This window comes from Saccopteryx leptura, chromosome 2 (assembly GCF_036850995.1).
Source record: "Saccopteryx leptura isolate mSacLep1 chromosome 2, mSacLep1_pri_phased_curated, whole genome shotgun sequence".
NCBI classification, from domain to species: domain Eukaryota; kingdom Metazoa; phylum Chordata; class Mammalia; order Chiroptera; family Emballonuridae; genus Saccopteryx; species Saccopteryx leptura.
This window is the reverse complement of record NC_089504.1, coordinates 12171275-12190272: the sequence shown is the minus strand read 5'-3', so window position 1 is coordinate 12190272 and position 18998 is coordinate 12171275. Positions and strand designations below refer to the sequence as shown.

The 18998-nt window shown below is 37.3% G+C and overlaps 2 protein-coding genes across 6 annotated transcripts in view; both read left to right on the top strand.

Annotated features, from left to right (window-relative positions):
• The window catches only part of RABGAP1 (RAB GTPase activating protein 1), a 188147-nt gene that overhangs the window by 106084 nt on the left and 63065 nt on the right, over positions 1–18998 (top strand). The window lies entirely within an intron of this gene.
• Positions 5508–8116, top strand: GPR21 (G protein-coupled receptor 21). Its single transcript, XM_066365577.1, has 2 exons — positions 5508–5656; positions 6078–8116. Exon 2 carries the CDS (start codon positions 6459–6461, stop codon positions 7506–7508), a length of 1050 nt encoding a protein of 349 aa, XP_066221674.1. The 5' UTR covers positions 5508–5656; positions 6078–6458; the 3' UTR covers positions 7509–8116.

Sequence of the window (18998 nt, the reverse complement as noted above, 5' to 3'; positions counted from 1 at the left end):
GTTGTTCATTGATTGCTTTCTCATATGTGCCTTGACTGTGGGCCTTCAGCAGACCGAGTAACCCCTTGCTCAAGCCAGAGACCTCGGGTCCAGGTGATGAGCTTTTGCTCAAACCAGATGAGCCCATGCTCAGATTGGCGACCTCGGGGTCTTGAACCTGGGTCCTCGGCATCCCAGTCCGACACTCTATCCACTGCGCCACTGCCTGGTCAGGCCTAAATTGTGTCTTGATTAAAATTTCTCATGCCTCTATATTTTGTAAATGTAGTTTGCGAGATTTTCTTGCAATATTTTTATTGTATGTGTTACATCTTTATATCTTGAATCCATCTGGAATTATACAAAGGCATATGATTGATGATGGTCCAATTTTACTTTCTCCCAGATGGATAACCAGGTGTGCTATTCCTATTTTCCTAGAGCTACCATCTTTGTTTTAAACTCTCAAATATACTGGGTTTGATTTCTAGATGGCTCTACTTAAAATGGCCTTGAGTTATGTTCTGCTATCTGATAAAGCAAGTATTTTTTCATTGTTTTTTATTTATATTTTTATTTTTGCATATTTAACCTTTTTAAATAATCCTTAAAATAATTTTCTCCAATCTTACTACCGCAACCACTCTACAAGATTATATAAGTATTCCAGTTTAATTCGCATTTAATTTACATACTAATTTAGGATGTAAGTTGTATTATTTTAATATTTTTACATCAAAGAATATGGTATCTCTTTCCACTTGTTCAGATCTTGTTTTATGTCTGTTAAAGACTTCAGAGTTTCCTTCATCTACGTGTTGTGCCTCTTCTGTTACATATATTACTAAGAATTATCACAGAGTATTTTTGCTGTAGCAAATGGAATATTTTTCTGATTCTCATTTTTAGGTGCTACTTGCTACAATAGAAAATAGACATTGATTCTTTAAAAATTTTCTGTCCGGCCTCATGGTATTTTGATTAATGCTCCTCATTTTATACTAACATCTTGATTTTCAGATACACAGTAGTTATTAGCAGCAAAAACAGTTTGATTCCTTTTTTCACTGTTTATGCAAGCCACTAAATTATTTTGGCTTTGCTTTTATATTTGATAGAAGCATTAAGATAGTGGTAAATGATGGTCATAACTAGCCATCTCTATCAAGTTCTTGTTAAAATGGTTTTCAGTTTTCAATCTTCTGAAAAGCATGTTCAGTTTTTTCCTTTTTTTGGTAAATAATTTTTATTTAAGGGATTTTCTCTCTCTAGCTTTGAGTTTTTACTAAGAATATCTACTGAATCTTATCAAGAGTTTATTCAGTACTTAGCCTGATTACAATAAAGTTTCATGAGAGCTATGCATATTATTGTATGGCAGATGACAAGAAGGACTTCTCATCTAAGGATTTGGGGTAGTGGCAGAGGGGTAGAGGAGGAGATAACCGAGGCACATGATGATTGAGTGCGGGAGATGAGGAAGAGAGGAGTAAAAGATGCATCAAAGTTCCTCAAATTGGTTTCATGATGTTCCTATAAATGCAACTAAAATACTGCTGCACTAAAATAATAAGTTAAATAAGTAAATTAATCCTTAAAGCTCACTTTTATCAAGTAATGAGTGACAGTGCCTACAAGAGAATCTGATGAATTGGAGAACTGAGATTGACACTTTCTCGTGTGTAATGTTTAAGCCACTGAATTGGTTGGGAGAAGGATAAATATAATGTGCAGTCTTTTCCCTTTTATATTTCATGTTTCCTTGCTCCTCTGTCATTTTAATTTTTTTTAGAATTAGGTTGAATTACAAAAATAAAAGTTGCTATTCTTGTAGATCAGGAAAATATTTAATCAGAAATGAAATGGTTAAATATTGGTAATTTCATATGTTTCATCCAGTTATACTCTCAGTCTATAAGAATCTTTAACTGGGGCTCTGTGGGTTCATGTTGAATTAGATTGAGTACTGGTGACGATCTGAAAGAATGTTACTGTGATGGCATGAGGACAAGTGGCACCGAGCCCATGAAGTAGGCAACCTAGTCTGCCGTCATCCATTCAGTGAGGCTCTGGGCGGATGTCTTGCTGCCGGGTTTTTTTCGTTAGTTTTCCCCACAGAGACATGTTATATATTATTTTGGCTCAGTTTTTAAAAACCTGATTAAATAATACATAGAAATTGGTAAATTCATGAAGAAAACTATAAAGTCTGACCTGTGGTGGCACAATGGATAGAGCATCGACCTAGAATGTTGAGGGCGCTGGTTCAAAACCCTGGGCTTACCCAGTCAAGGCACATAACAGCAAGCAATCAGTGAACAGCTAAAGTGAAGCAACTGTGAGTTGATGCTTCTCATTTCCCACCTCCCTCTCTCCTCTTTCTGTAAAATCAAGTTTTTAAAAATTCCATAAAGAAGAAAATAAGAAGTCACTTGTAACCTAGCCATCGAATGAAAAGTAGAATTGAATTTGAATGTATTCCTTTCCAGTCATGTATATAAGGAAATCGTTTCTTTTTTTTATAAAAATCAGATACATCGTGAGATTGCATTATTTTTAAAAGGAAATGATTTTTATAAGGACATAGATATTGCCCTCATGTCATTAATAATTTATATCTTCTGAAGAATCCAGTTTTCTTCAAAACAAAACATTTAACTCATGACTGATTTGATAAAGTGTGGCTATCAAGGTTTTTTTCTTTAAGTTTTCTTTTTCTTTTTTTACAGAGAGGGATAGACAGACAGGAACGGAGAGATGAGAAGCATGTCATTAGTTTTTTGTTGCACGTTGTGACTTCTTAGTTGTTCATTGATTGCTTCCTCATATGTGACTTGACCGCGGGCCTTCAGCAGACTGAGTAACCCCTTGCTGGAGCCAGCAACCCTGGGTCCAAGCTGGTGAGCTTTTTGCTCAAGCCAGATGAGCCCTCTGGCGACCTTTTCGCTCAAGCTGGCGACCTCGGGGTCTCGAACCTGGGTCCTTCCACATCCCAATCCAACGCTCTATCCACTGCACCACCACCTGGTCAGGCTCTTTAAGTTTTCTATATGAATATTTTGATTACAGATCTAAGAGGGGTTTACAAATTTGGAAGACCTATTGTATTAATGATAGTAATATATAACAGGTTGTAATTTTATTACAATTTTAATTCTTTTAAGTTATAAGCCAATGTAACATTTTTATCAGCATAACTATTCAGTTTTAAACATAAGTATCCGGGGATGTAGAGAGAATAATTTACATGCCCAAATTCACAAGGAATTGGAAAAACCTAGACTCCTGACTTTGGCAAATGCTTATTGAACTATAACTCTGGAAAACCACTCCTTATTTTTATTTAATACTTATTAAGCACTCAAAAAACAGGAGTTAAAAAATAAACTCTATGGCAAATGCTTTGGCTGGAGGGCAAGTGTTTGGGGGGGGATGTGGAATAGTGGAATCAGATTGGAAAGGCAATAGGGAGCCATTGACTCTTCTTGAACAGTGTGGTACCACAATAAAGAATGTGGTACTGGATATTTAATCAGGCAGAAATAAACAGAAAGAAAAATTAATAAGACTAGAAGTCTAGACAGTATTTAATGATGACCTAAAGTAAAGCATTAAACACTGAAGAAGTGAATTTGAGAGCTATGGTAGAAATAGATTTCCAGAACATGGTTCTTAAGAACAGTACATTGAAGAAGAGAGTGGTCAGGATGATTCCTAAGTTTTATTATTGAGTTTATTATTGAGTGAAAATTTTGGGAAAAAATAAGAGGTTTATTTATTGGGGAAACTATTCAATGTTGGGTGCTGTGGTTGAAGTTTCTACAGGACATCCAAGTGGTAGATGGGGGTTGCCAGCAAGCAAATTGTAGGTGGAAAAGGAAGCTCAGGAGTGACTTCACGGCTGGAGACACAGGCAGAGAAATTATTTGTGTAGAGGGAATAATTGATGCCATACTACCTTCTTTCCAGGTACCTTCACTGGGCAGCCTCATTGAAGTGTCTAAATAACAGTTGTGTGCCTTAGAACTGGGCAGTAACCAGAAGAGAGGACACATTAGGATTCTGGAGCCCAGCCTCAAGCAGTGCAGCATGATTAGTAGTGTAACACAGGGCATTTTAAATGTATGAGAAGAAAGTGAGGAAAGTTGTATACTCCCTGTGTGATAAGTATTAGTCTGCTTTGTTTTTCAACAACCCCATGAAGTAGGGAGTGTGATACCCATTTGACAAATGATGAAACTGCGTTCAAGAGAGGCTAAATAATATTAGAGCTAGAATTTGAACCAGACGTGGGTCTCTTTACTGTACCACACTTGGCCATGTTTTTCAGTAAGACCTGTCAAATATGGCTACCAGCTTTATTCTCAATAGGTTTTTTAGTTTCTTGCCTTTCTTATTTCACAGTAACAATAGTGCTTCAGATCTTAAAATGTACTTGAGTTCTGATTATGGATGGCCATTTGCCTGCAGTGAGAAAGCATGCGTATGAAACAAATGAAAAATGCAAACTGGATCACATAGCACATGTCTCCACCCAGGTGTGCAGACTTTCTGAAATGCTTACAAATACCAATATTTATTTTCTTTTACTCTACTGGGTCTGTGGAACCTTATTTAGAACGATGAATTGAGAATCCAAAGACACCTGGCGCAAAAGATACTAAAAATATACATTTTCTAATTAGTTAAAAATTGTCATTATGACATTACCAGAAGAACCACAATAAAATTCCACTTTGCATTGTTTCAAATAGGCACAAACAAGATTGTGTATTCTGAGATACAAAGGCTAATTTGTACCATGAAACTTCCTGTAATTTTAAGCCTGGTGGAGATAGTACCTTTACTTTTCCATCTTTTGTTATATATTTGTGTGCTGCTTCTCAGCAAACTAGAAGACATGGCATCTCAGAACTATAAGATAGTGTTAAATATAGTATTTAGAACATGTGACATTTTCTTTATTTTTCTCTTGAAAAACTGATTTTTAAGTTTGCTCATTATTTTGGTGATCCTTCTTAATATTAGCCAATATCCGGTGAATCAGGAGGCAAAATTAATGCTGAGTATTTACCTTGTAGCTGGAACTTCTTGTGCCACTAAATTGTGATTGCTTAGTTGCTATTAACGCACTCATTCTTTAGCATTGCTCTGTTCCTTGGGAAAATGCTACAAGAAAGGAGGAATTTCCTCTCAGCATTTCCCTCCGGCAGTGTGTTTCAGTCTAATTCCTGGCTGGCATTCTGTCCCAGTTACTACCCCTTCTCCTTACTAGCAGTTTGAGTTCTGTTCATCTACCAAAAGGGGGGTTCCAGACAGACGAGGAAACAGCCAGCTTTGAAACAGTGCACTGCGGGCGAGTTCAGCTATTTCCCCACTGTGCGTTCTGGAAATCGGGGAGCACCTCTCTGTTGATGAACCCTAATGAGCTGCTGACGATGCCAGACTGTGTGCCTGCACAGGCATTTTCTTTCCCTTCGAGCATTCTCTCTCCCCTCCCCCGCTGCTTCCCTTTCCCAAGCCCCCTCTCTCCCTGTTTCCCCTCCTACTCCTTTATCCCCTCCCTGTGTGTCTCAGTTCTGCAGTAAACCCGGCTGAGGCACATTCCTGCTTTGCAAGGCTTTCTGTTAAGGATGTTTTGTGGCTTTTGTTTGGATTGCAGCATGCAAAATTACAGGTAACACTCTGAAATTGAGCTAGACAGACTAATTCTGCTGAAATGTTTTCAAAGAGGCAAAATATTACTTGGGAATCAAGGAAATAAGTTATTTTGGCTAATTTTATTCATGGTAATTATGGTAAAATGTTTTCAGAAATGCAGTAAGCAAATTCCTTTTCTCCCCCAAAAGGCTCCAATGAAAGGAAAATGGGGGTAGATTAAGTTGACTGCGATTGATTTTGTTTTGTATTGATCAGGAGAGCTTGCTGTTGCTGCACCTCTGTAGAGTAAGACCCAATCAGTTATGTGGGCTGCTACTGAGGGTAGCCTGGTTGGGCTGGGCTGGAGTGGGAGGTGGTACCAGCTGGAGCTAGCCGGATTCTTTGATTTTAGTATTGGGATGCAAAATATAAAATGCTCTCTCCTTTTCTTCTATCAGCTGTTCAGAGGAGACTCATTACAACTCCTGTAATTTTCTTCCCTTCTCTTCTGCCCCTACCCCCTACTCTTAATTGGCCTGAAGACACTGTGCCCAGAATTTGCCTTAATCCCCGGTGCTATGTGTATGGTAAAGCTGATGCTATGGTCGTGTCTGGGACTGGTCAGACGACTGCTGCTGGCTCTCCCTATTCCAAGGACTTAAAGGGGATAGTACTGCAGGCAATGCATCAGAGCGGCAGCGTCGCGAGCCTGGGGACGGAGGCTCCTTGGGCATTATTACAGACACACAGAGCTGACCGCAATGACAGCAGCTGCTTCTCTGAACTGTTGGCAGTGGCCAAACGGCAGCATGAAGTGAGAGATCACTCCTGAGCTCAAGATGAACTCCACCTTGGATGGTAATCAGAGCAGCCACCCTTTTTGCCTCTTGGCACTTGGCTATTTGGAAACTGTCAATTTTTGCCTTTTGGAAGTGTTGATTATTGTGTTTCTAACTGTATTGATTATTTCTGGCAACATCATTGTAATTTTTGTATTTCACTGTGCACCTTTATTGAACCACCACACTACAAGTTATTTTATTCAGACTATGGCATATGCTGACCTCTTGGTTGGGGTCAGCTGCCTGGTTCCTTCTTTATCACTCCTCCACCATCCGCTTCCAGTAGAGGAGTCCTTGACTTGCCAGGCATTTGGTTTTATAGTATCAGTTCTGAAGAGTGTCTCCATGACCTCTCTGGCCTGTATCAGCATCGATAGATATATTGCCATCACTAAACCTTTAACCTATAACACCCTGGTTACACCCTGGAGACTACGCCTGTGTATTTTCCTGATTTGGCTGTATTCCACCCTGGTCTTTCTGCCTTCCTTCTTCCACTGGGGCAAACCTGGATATCATGGAGACGTGTTCCAGTGGTGTGCAGAGTCCTGGCACACTGACCCGTACTTCACCCTGTTCATCGTGATGATGTTGTATGCTCCAGCAGCCCTCGTTGTGTGCTTCACCTATTTCAACATCTTCCGCATCTGCCAGCAGCACACGAAGGAGATCAGTGAAAGGCAAGCTCGGTTCAGCAGCCAGAGTGGGGAGACTGGGGAGGTGCAGGCCTGTCCCGACAAGCGCTATGCCATGGTCCTGTTCCGGATTACTAGTGTGTTTTACCTCCTCTGGTTGCCATACATCATCTACTTCTTGTTGGAGAGTTCCACTGGCCGCAGCAACCGCTTTGCATCCTTCCTGACCACCTGGCTTGCTATTAGCAACAGTTTCTGCAACTGTGTCATTTATAGTCTCTCCAACAGTGTCTTCCAAAGGGGACTAAAGCGCCTCTCAGGGGCCATGTGTACTTCTTGTGTAAGTCAGATCATAGCTAAGGACCCTTACACAGTTAGGAGCAAAGGCCCTCTTAATGGATGCCATGTCTGAGGTGGTTGTGTGTGTGTCTTTGTATTCCTTGTTCACAGTGTGTGTGTGTGTTTCTTTGTATTCCTTATTCACTGTGTGTATGTGATTCTTTCTTTATATTCTTTGTTCACTAGAAAATCTAGGACAAAATAATTTGACTCTAAGCAATAGGAAACAAATGGTCCACCCAGAAAACCTTGTAAGTTTGCAGAAATGATTTTGTTTTCAAATTAGAAGAATCAGGACCATGAAGATAAATTGCTCTTGATTCCAATTTTTGTTATGTCATGACAGTGATTACAGTTCTCAGATTTAAAATGAATAAAATCATATCTCACACCTCTCCAGCTGGCATGACTGAACCTGGGTGTGAAAAGTGTCAGCATTTTAAAAAGTAAAAATTCTTGTTACTTTTCTGGGCTCTTTTCAGTTGTTTGGGCTTCATATGCAATTGATTTATTTTAACAGGGAATATTAAAATACGGTGATACATTAACAGGGTTAAATGTTTATGTATACCAAAGGATAACTGCAAAGTTTCAGTACTGTCATTTAGAAATTCAGATGTTTTATGTCTTATTCTCGTGAGAGAATTCTCAATAGAGTGAATAAGGTGGAACTTAAATATTAATTTTAGAATTTTTCAAAAAGTACAAATAATAGATAATTTATGACAGATTGAGCTACTTTTTGTACCATGCTTTACAGAGATCTAAAGAAATGTGTGCATAGAAAATGATTCTGTTGCAATTTTTTTGCCCATGTCTTTGTGTATATGTGTATTAAGAATATTTGAATTGATTAGATTTCTCTTTTACAGTAAAATTTACATTTAAGTAGTTCATTTTTAAAATAGAAGGAGATTGAAATATTCTCTTTATGATTAAATGGAATCAAATAATAAAGTAGCAACTAATTATTTTTAAGACATTTTTTTTAGTTAGCGTTAAGGAATCCACATTTGGTTAAGAGGAGAAATTCTGATTTCTCTACATCTCTTACTGCTGTTCCCTTTGGTCTCCTGTGAGATGCAGTTCTTTTTTAGGTCTTTTTTTTTTCTTTTCTTTTTTAATCCAAAGTACTAGCAAAATCTATAAAATTTTATTATTCTATAAAATTATTGAGAATGCTGTGTATTTGTATGTAGTAGTGATGTTTTGTTCTTAAAGTGATTATCTTTCAAGCAAGAGGTTTATTTTTCTAAAAGGAGAGCAGGATTTCCTAGCAGCTCCGGGGATAAGAGTATTTCCTCTACTTTTCTACTGGTTTTAATGTTTTAGAAGTCTTCAGGGGACTAATGTGGTCTCTGCCTTTGGCTAGAAGTTGTAATGGGAATGTAAGTGATGTTCAGTGAGATGGAAGATGGAAGAAACCCAAGGGATGGGGGTGAAAGTAGATTTTTGAGTCCAAGAAAGGATGTGGGTATTTATAAAATAGGCACACATGCTTTGGTTTTCTATCATATGAGGAAAGTGTCTACCCCTTTTAAAATAAAGGTCAGGTATATGATTTTAGGCTATAGAAATCGATTTGATTTTAACCTCAAATGTGTTCTATTTAAACTTTTCTCTTTTAACTGATTAAGTAATGTACAAAATGTAAACTTAAGATTCTGAGTTCTTCCCCAAAACTTGTTTGCTCTTTATATTTAGTATTAGGAATTTTTATTCTAAGTTGTTTCAAAATTTAGAATTCATATTGGAATTGCAAATTAAGTTAGCAATGTCTTTAAATTGCCATTTCAAGTGGAAAACCTTTTCTGTTCGATTCCGGTTGTACACATTTCCTCTTTAAGTAGCACAGTTCTAAAAAAAAAAAAAAAATTTCATGTATGTTTTAGAATACAACCTGTTCAGATGTGTACATTTTGCTTGAGAATTTTTAATTTAGCAAGTATGGGAATTCTAAAGACTTTGTTTTTTATAGAAAATTAATGTTGAATCAGTAGATTTTGCTTTTTGTGGATCTGACAGCCCTTTTAATCTTTTCCTCCAGTGGGGTTCCATCTTGTGAGAATGGAATAGAAAAAATTTGTTTAATTTCCTGGAAGTGGCTAATCAAGCTGGTCTTTTAGTGACTGGAAAGACAACTTTTAATAAGAGCTTTTGTTAATTTTACATTGTTGTCTTAATACCAAATTTAGGTATTATTAGAGGTCTCCTTTTTTTTCACATTAGCAATTCTATCAGTGTCTTAGTCTGAAACTGAAGTAGAAACTAAATAGATAGTATAATTAAAAAAAATAAAACTCCTCACCTTCTCGCCAACTGGTACTTGCCTAATAACAGACGTTCTTCCAGTTTATCTTCATTAGACTGTCTAAACACCAAGGTTTCTTCTAGGTATCAGTTCTGTTCTAACATTCATTGTCTATATTGATTTTTTATTTTCATGTGTTTATTGTGTGTTGGGGGGTAGGGGAACTGCTTGGATGCAGTCATACAATCTTCTGTGGCTGGGAGCAATTTCTATGTGATACATTTGGAGGGTTTGTATTTGAGTAATCTTTTCATCCTGGTGTATGTAATACAACATTTGATGACGTTTGGGTTAAATAGCAGTCTGACTAGTTCAGAATGAGAAAAAAGTATATTTTTAGATTCAATTACCTTGGGCTTTGGCAAGACAACACATTTAACTTTATATGGTATATGACTGATAGCAGAGGATGCATAAGCTTTTCGTGATAGTATTGAAATTATTTCATAGTACATTTCAAAATAAGACCATATTAATTGTTACATTTGTAAATTGGTTGTTTTTCCATACAATAATTTATTCCAGTGAAGGTGTATCATTTTCCTCTTAGAGCAGAAAAGCAATTACAAGAAGACAAGTGCTCCACTTTAATGAGAGAATGGATATTTGAATTTTCATGGACATGTTGAATCACTCTAGATTCCATTTTGGGAAGGGTTTTCTTTAGGCTTTATTGCTGGATAAATTCTTTTTGAGCATTTTATAATGGCTTTTCCTATTTACTTGAATAATGGTCTCAGTGTTTTAAGGATTGGGAAAACTTGAATTTTTGTGCTATATATGCACTGTCCACCTCTTTGAACTTGAAAATAAAGCAACAAGGTTTCAGGCTCTCAGATAATAGAGGGGTTTCTAAGAGCCTTCTAAGCTTTTCAGGTTTGATTTAAAAAATCTGCACAATGGTGTTGTAGGGAATGTTTTAATTTCACTATGTGTTTTTGTATCATAAAAAGATTTGTTAAATAAATTATTGGCAAACCAAAACTTATTGTTTTATGAACAGATTTTGGGAAGTTTAAGGATGGGAGAATTGTGGCACTATGGAATTTGTTAAAAGTCTTCATTAATCAGTCTAATTTTGCATAATTTTTTTATATATTAAATGTACATATTATTAATCTATTTTACAGACCTTGGGGATATTCCTGACATTTTTTATGGCTATAAATAAGTAATTTGGCTTTTCAAATATTGAGAGACAAAGGCATCATAATATGCTTAAAATGAACTTTGAACTGAGAATCAAAATCTAGGTTACTGTTACTAATTAGTTTTTTACTCCTTTGCTTTTAGTATTAACAGTCAGCTTGGATAACTGGTCTTTTGAGAAAATCCTCTCACATAAATACAGAGCCCAAAACAAAAGAAATCCGAGGAAACAAACAATGCAAGTCAAAGAAGAAAACTTAAAAAAAACTTCAACTGCAACATTTTCAGAGATTTTGCATCCATTAAAAGAGAATAGGGCCTGACCAGGTGGTGGCGCAGTGGATAGAGTGTTGGACTGGGATGCGGAAGGACCCAGGTTCGAGACCTGGAGGTCACCAGCTTGAGTGCGGTCTCATCTGGTTTGAGCAAAAGCTCACCAGCTTGGACCCAAGGTCGCTGGCTCGAGCAAGGGGTTACTCGGTCTGCTGTAGCCCCATGGTCAAAGCACATATGAGAAAACAATCAATGAACAACTAAGGTGTCGCAACGTGCAATGAAAAACTGATGATTGATGCTTCTCATCTTTCTCCGTTCCTGTCTGTCTGTCCCTCTCTCTCACTCACTCTCTGTCTCTGTAAAAAAAAAAGGGGGGGGAAGACATAAAAAACAGAAAGATAATAAGAAAGAGCTCTTGAAATTTAAAGTATAATCAGACTTTTTAAAAATCAGAAAAGTTGAAAGATACAATTAAAGTAGGTCAAATAGTGAAACCAAAGACAATAAGGCAGACAAAAAGCAAGAGAAATTAGAGGCTCAGTGAAGGAGGCCCAGTACCTGACTGGCATGATCTGTAGAAATAGTATATGTGCTGCCAAAGCACTAAACACTGATATATAGAAATAGAATAGAGAAAAGGAAAAGAGGAAATTCTCAAAGAACTACCAGAGAGAATTTTCTAACTGAAGGATATGAGTGTCCACAATGAAAAGACTTCGATGGCAAGTCATTATAAAATTTCAGAACACTGGGAATAAAGAAAAATCCTAAAAGCTTTTTGGTCTGGAGTAGGGGTGGAGGAGTGGAAACATACTAAGTTACAGAGACCTATATGGGATTGGAATTTCCACCTCAATAAAGCAAGAAGATAATAAGTAACTTCACAATTTTGCAAAGTGGATTTTAACATAGAATTTTATGTCTAGTCAAATATTTTGTTTAAATGTGAGGGTAAAATAAGTCCATTTTTGAGATATGCAGGGTCTCAAAATATTCACCTTCCTCATGTACTTTCTCAGAAAGTTGCTGAAGGATATGCTTCCCCAGAATGAGAGATGAAATCAAGAAAGAGGAAAATATACAGTACCCAGGAAACAGGGACTCCAACTTAGGAGAGTGGGGAGGAGATCCCCGCGGTACTGGGGAAGGAACGCCGTTGGAAGTTAGAGGTGCTTCAGACCTGGAAAGCAGCTAGTCCCAACGGGAGCAGGTGGAAGGATGAGGGCCCTAGGAGTTACATCATTAGGAAAAAATAATTGGGAGGGATTGACATTTCTGTCAGGGTTGAAGGGGAAGAATTGGTGATAGATACATAGAATACTGAAAAAAAAAAAAATTGGGCAATTGGTAACTTCAGGGAAAAAAAGTTAAAAAAGGAAATTATGATATACTCTGTGATTCAGTTATGAATAATATTGATTTAACTAAAATTGTAGCAAAATTATGTTGAGAATCATGATGAGAGGAAGAGAAGTATATATGTTTGGGGGCTGCGGTTGTAGACTATAACAGAGCTGCAGAATTATCTCCTGTACTAGAAAGTCTAGGGAATAAACCCCCAGAAAATAAGTTTGTTTTGTTTCATATGTGCTTTTGACAGATAGACAGGAAGGGAGAGAGATGAGAAGCATTAATATTTTGTCACAGCATCTTAGTTGTTCATTGATTGCTTTCTCATGTGCCTTGACTGGGGGGCTACCGCAGAGCCAGTGACCCCTTGCTCAAGCCAGAGACCTTGGTCTTCAAGCTAGCGACCTTTGAGCTCAAGCCAGCAACCCTGAGGTCATGTCTATGATCCCACACTCTAGCTGGTGAGCCCGTGCTCAAGCCGTAGGAGCCAGCCCTCAAGTCAGCGACCTTGGGGTTTTGAACCTGGGTCCTCCGCATCACAGTTCAAAGCTCTGTCCACTGCACCACCACCTGGTCAGGCTGTAGGAGTATAATTTTTTATGAAATGCATAGACCACACTTTTGAAAAAGCAACTAGATTTTAGCAGCAGCGAAAGAAAACCAGGAATGTGGGCATGGTTGCCCCGTGTTACATGTGGCCCTCAGGGTAGGTTCCTGTTTGTCTCATTTTAGCCTCCTGGGAAGACAGGCAAAGGGGTTATTTAATCTTTTTTTTTACAATTGTGGAAACTGAATTTTGGGGCTAAAACTTTTTTGATTCTTAATCCACTACATCACTATGCCTTGTAGGTATATGTTTGGATCTTTTTTAGGTTGTTAAACTTTGTTTTTAACCAAGAGAAGACAGGTATAGGAAAGCATCTCTTTTGACATCACGGGTAGGAATCCATGAAAGCAACAAGACTTGGCATTATGAGATCATGAGAGGAATACAGAGTACTGTATGGTATTTGTAGGTAAGGAGGTCTGTGTTAGGTTGATGTCCTCAGAAAGCAGTATGTGAGGTGGGCTTAACTCTGGGGAAGGAGGAGTCTGTAGTCTTAACTCCCCCTGCTACTTGAATGAGATTGACATAAAGTGTCCAGCTGACTGGATTAAAGAAACACAAAGGATAAATAGAAGTCCCTAATAAAGTGACCTGTAATTATCAAACAATATATGACACTGGAAAGCCCTTTGCAAAATAAAAAGCACGTCTTCAAGTTAAATTACCATGACTGTAGCCGCGCAGTGAAAGATTTATTGGTTGGTTAACAAGAGAATATATTGTTTTGAACAAAATATAAAAGTAAAGTCTTTTCAAAGTAAAACTTAAAATTCTGTGTTTATTAGCTTTCAACAAATACTTGTTGAATTGAATTAGACAATATTTTGGGGAGAAAGCAAAGGTTACAATATTCAAACAGCATGATTTATATCTGAAATTTCTTCCAGAAAGACTGGGAAAACCCCTTTTCCAAAGCCATTTATAGTCAAATTAAAAAAAAAAAAGTGTTTCTGGGCCTCTGTCTTCATTGGCCCCTGGGGAGCAGAATCTGACTCAAAAGACTTTTTTATTTTTAAAAGCTCTCTTTCTTCATGACATAGATGGATTGGAACCATTTCTCCTCAGATTGATATATTAACGTCATCATACTGATGATGTGTATTGCACCTACAGAGCACTGGAAATAAAGTTAAAAGACAATTAGATTCTTCTGGCAATTTATTAGGTAATCTCAGTTTGTCTGAACTTCAGAAGGATGCTCATCTTTAAGTGAAGATGACACCAGTATTATAGGTCGGTTCAAGATCAGATGCATGTTACACTAATAGTAAAACTCTGCATTGTTACTGTGGCTACTTTTCACTCTTGGATCACTTTTTTTTCCCTGAGACAAGGAGGAAAGTAGTGAAAAGAACATGAATCTCTAGGCCTTGGTTTTCTATTCTGTAAAATGAATTATACCCCCTCGTTAGAATTACTATGAAAATTAGATAGTCATATCTTAAGTATGTGGCATCGTAGAAGCTCAGTAAAAGATTGCTGTTAACATTTGTCACACAGAGGTCAGAATTTCCCAGTGACTCTCAGAGCCTGCTGCAAATCAACATTTGTCCTCAAGACTGGTACCGGTCCGTGGGCCACTGGTACCCGTCCGCAGAGAAAGAATAAATAACTTACATTATTTCCATTTTATTTATATTTAAGTCTGAACGATGTTTTATTTTTAAAAAATGACCAGAGTCCCTCTGTTACATCCGTCTAAGACTCACTCTTGACGCTTGTCTCGGTCACGTGATACATTTATCCGTCCACCCTAAAGGCCGGTCCGTGAAAATATTTTTTGACATTAAACCGGTCTGTGGCCCAAAAAAGGTTGGGGACCACTGCTCAAGAGGATAGGCCAGGGGTTGGGTTCCTTCTCCGAGGTATCGTAAATCCCTCAAGCCCTGTCTTCAAGGTGTGCTCTATGAAGATACATCTGTATTTTGTTCTGTTTTTGTAGATGTTCTGCAGGAGAATTAGTCCCATGTTATCTATCCTCAGACATTAAGGTACATATGTTTAGATGTACTTCATTGAGGAACAAGTCATTGGGGCTTACAGTAAGAGCTGTAACAGGTTAGAGGTGGAAAAGAAACTTGGAACTGAAGTACTAAGGAAATATTACATTAGTTTAACTTTAAAAATGAGTTAAATTATTAAAAAAATAAAATTGTAGCAAGGGGTATTTTATTTTTCTTTATAAAATGTATTTTAGCAGGAGATAGGAACATAGATTTTTTTTCTGTATGTGCCCTGACCAGGGATCAAACCCACAACCTTTGGGTATTAGGACGATGCTCTAACCAACAGCTATGCGGCCAGGGCTCAAGGGATATTTTAAACTTTTAAGGCCTGATTAAGAGAGGGGCCATTAATATACTTAAGGAATGAAGAGACTATATGTAATACTTAAAAGTATGTTTTTAATAGGCAGACAGACCTTAGTTTGTATTCTAGCCCGGCCATTTACTAGCTGTGAGACCAGGGGCAAGGTACATAATCCCTGTTAGTCGCTATTGTTTTAATTATTATTCTATACAAGTATTGTAAAGATGAAATGAAATAATAATGCACATGGCCTTCTTAGCACAGTGCTTGGCTCTCAGTAAACATTCAGTGCCTGTTAGCTAGTGCTGCTGTCTTCCTAGTGAATAGGGCACATGATGAAGCTGAGAGGTATAATGGAAAGTAAGGTCAAAGAGAAATTGGGCCTACCTGCTCTGGAATAAATGCTAAGGGATTTGATTCTAATTAGAAATTGGAGATGGACTGGAGATTTTTGAGTAGGTAAATGACATAAATATAGAATCCCAAAGTGACAGACCTAGAAAATCACTTAAAGGCCATAATCTAGACACTTCCTTTTACAGATGGGGAAAGAGAGACCCAGAGTAGTGTCGCAGTCACAGAACTGGGACTAGCATCCAGATCTTAGACCTCCATAGGTTCAGGCGTGCTACCAAAATAAGTATAATGGGTTGTTCAGCATCTGTCAAGTACTTAGAAATGGGGATTTCCAGCAGGATTGGATAAAAGAAAAGTGTTTAGATTTTGGTGTGTATTAAATAAAATTAAGTAAAAATAGTCTTTTATTGCTACTTTGAATCAAATAAATCAAGTTTTCCATCATTTCAATTGGAAAGTTCTCTTGATCACTGGTAACTACCTCAAGAGACATTTGCTGGAGAAAATACATAAAGATGAACGAGTGGTTCTGGAATAGCTTCATTGGTATTTGTAGTATTTTTACTATTGGTGAGGTTAGAGGGTGATTTTTGCTTAAATAAAATTGAAGATAACTTTGTCCAGGAACTTTAAAGTTGCTGTTTCCTCAAGAATTTTAAATAAAAAACAAGAATAGCTGACTGCCGGGAGAGTTACTACATAGATAGTAAGAGAATTTGGTTGGTATTCACTTAGGTGCTGATAATTTTTAAGTTTTTAGGTTAATATAAAAAGATACAAGTAATTACAGTTGGATGCCTTAATGATTAAATAAGATAGCTTTCAAATATTTATTCCTTGATAATTTTTTTTTTAAATATTTATTGATTTTGAGAGAGAGAGAGAATAGGAGCTGGGGAGCAGGAAGCATCAAATAGTAGTTGCTTCTGGAGCATGCCTTGACTAGGCAGACTGGGGCCTCGAACTGGTGACCTCAGCACCCCAGGTAGATGTTTTATCCATTGCGTCACCATAGGCCAGGCCCTTGATAATTGTTTCTTAAGATTAGTCCTTTAGTAGAAAAATTAAACACGATTTTATATATCGAGGTTTGGGGAAACATTACTTTGCCTGAAAGCTATATAAAAACCTGTAATGGAAATAAAGACTGAAACCCAGAACATACTTCTATAGTCTATGAATATGTATGTGATGAACACAGACCTCTCAGAATTCTAAACGTAGTTCAACAGTACACTGCTAAAGATATTAGTGACCAATAATATTCAGATTCTCATTTTAAATAACAAATCCAACAGTGCAGCCTATATTAAGCTGTATGGAAAGGGCATTTGGTATGCAGTTCTCCTCAATAATATAAAAATACAATTGAAATAACTCATCATAGTTATCAGAAACATTTGTTTGTAATATGACTTTGCATGAAATAATTTTGTAGCCTCTTAATTTATTAGCTGACTCATAAATTACCTCCCCTACCACCTTTTTCCTCAAAATGACACTTTTATGTCTGCTGTTGTCAGGTAACAGTTCTTGAGCATTTCCTGCTCCTTGGCCTGTGGGATGGTTTACTGTGAGCGGAAAGCAACAAGAGCAAAGCTGGAGGGCGACAGGGCAGTTAGCATTTATCCCTTATCTATACATGATTTGGGACAGTTTTGCCAAACACTGAATAATTTTCCTGTGGGAAACTTGAGCCCTAAAAGGAAATGAACATAGCTAAACGGCTGCATATCACATGGGACTAAGATTTATTTTTGGAATGGCACTATCATGCCATATTTGGATTGAAACAATGTGATAGCAGTACATTATTAATAAAGAGCAATTTTATCCGAAGAAGTTATCTAATTTTTTATTGCATTTATATGCTATAGATTCAGCGTAATAAGTATATAACTGTTCAGCATTTAGTGCTAAAGTATGCATGAAAGTTAGAGGCTCTGATTTGGCAAACATTTCTGGAGCCTGCTTTCTGAGCCTGCACTCTGTAATAAAGATTCTTTGGCAGTTCATTGATTACAGTACATAGTTGTCATGCTTGGGGTAAATTGTTTTCTCTTTTGGAAGGCAAAAAGAGAGTAAATAAAGATCAGTACCAGTGGGGGTTGGTATAGTTATTTGATTGTCTTGAAATGGAAGAGCTCTTTACAAAATGAGGCAATGAGAATAGAGAAACCCAAATGGATTTTTGCCTCTGAGAAAAGACTTTTTGAAAAAGATAACCAACAAAGGTACTTCATACTGAGCTCTACAGTGTTTTGGTTAGCATGGCTCAAAAGTTAAAAAAAAAACTTGTTGCAGCACTTCTATTTTGTGTCAGTTTTTCTGTTGCCTGATTTATCTTCTTTATAATTTCACTTAGATAAGATAAATTATGGTGTTGGTAAAATACAATGGATTTCTGAATTGCATGCTATCTAAAATTGCAGATCCCCGACAGGGCACTAAGTCGCAAACCTGGAAAAATCTGCCAAACACATTTTGTCCCTTGGCTTCTCTCCCAAAGTTGAAACTATGCCAACGTCATAAATCTCAGGTTTGATGGGAGTGGTACCCCTGATGTACAAGACCTTATGCTACCTGCTTTCCATGTAGCATCTCATTAGGTTCTCATAAGCTGTGTGGAAGGGACCATTGCGTAGATTTTACAGTGGATATTAGAGCACAGACTAGTTAACAGACTTATCCAAGGTCACACAATTAAAGTGGGGAAAGCTGTGTTTAGAGCCTGAGCTGCGTAACCCCAGAGTTAGAGTTCTGTTCATTATATTGTTGATCTCAGTAGAACACCTAAACTCTGTCTTTTCCATTCTCTGTCAGAAATCTAACTCCTGTCTTCACATAGCTGTGGCCAGGTTCTGAAGTTCCTTCAGTTACTTCCACGTTTCTGGAAATCTAGTTCCAGTTCACTCTCTGTGTTCTGGAGCATGTGTTTGAAATGGAAGTTTAAAATCAGTAATTACTGAATATCTATACAATATTTCATTTATTTAAACATGTTTAAGATCAATTTCTTGTCTCCTTTTGGTCCAGCTTTTGAAGTCTTACTAACTTACTCAATGACAGTTTTACTGAAATTATTTTTTCACCTCTAAGAGCAAATCCCCAAGATAAATATACAAAGCAGTATCTACTCACAATTCAGTTTCCACTAAAATGCCTACTGTTGCATTGATGTGGAAGAACAGCGCTGTAGGCTC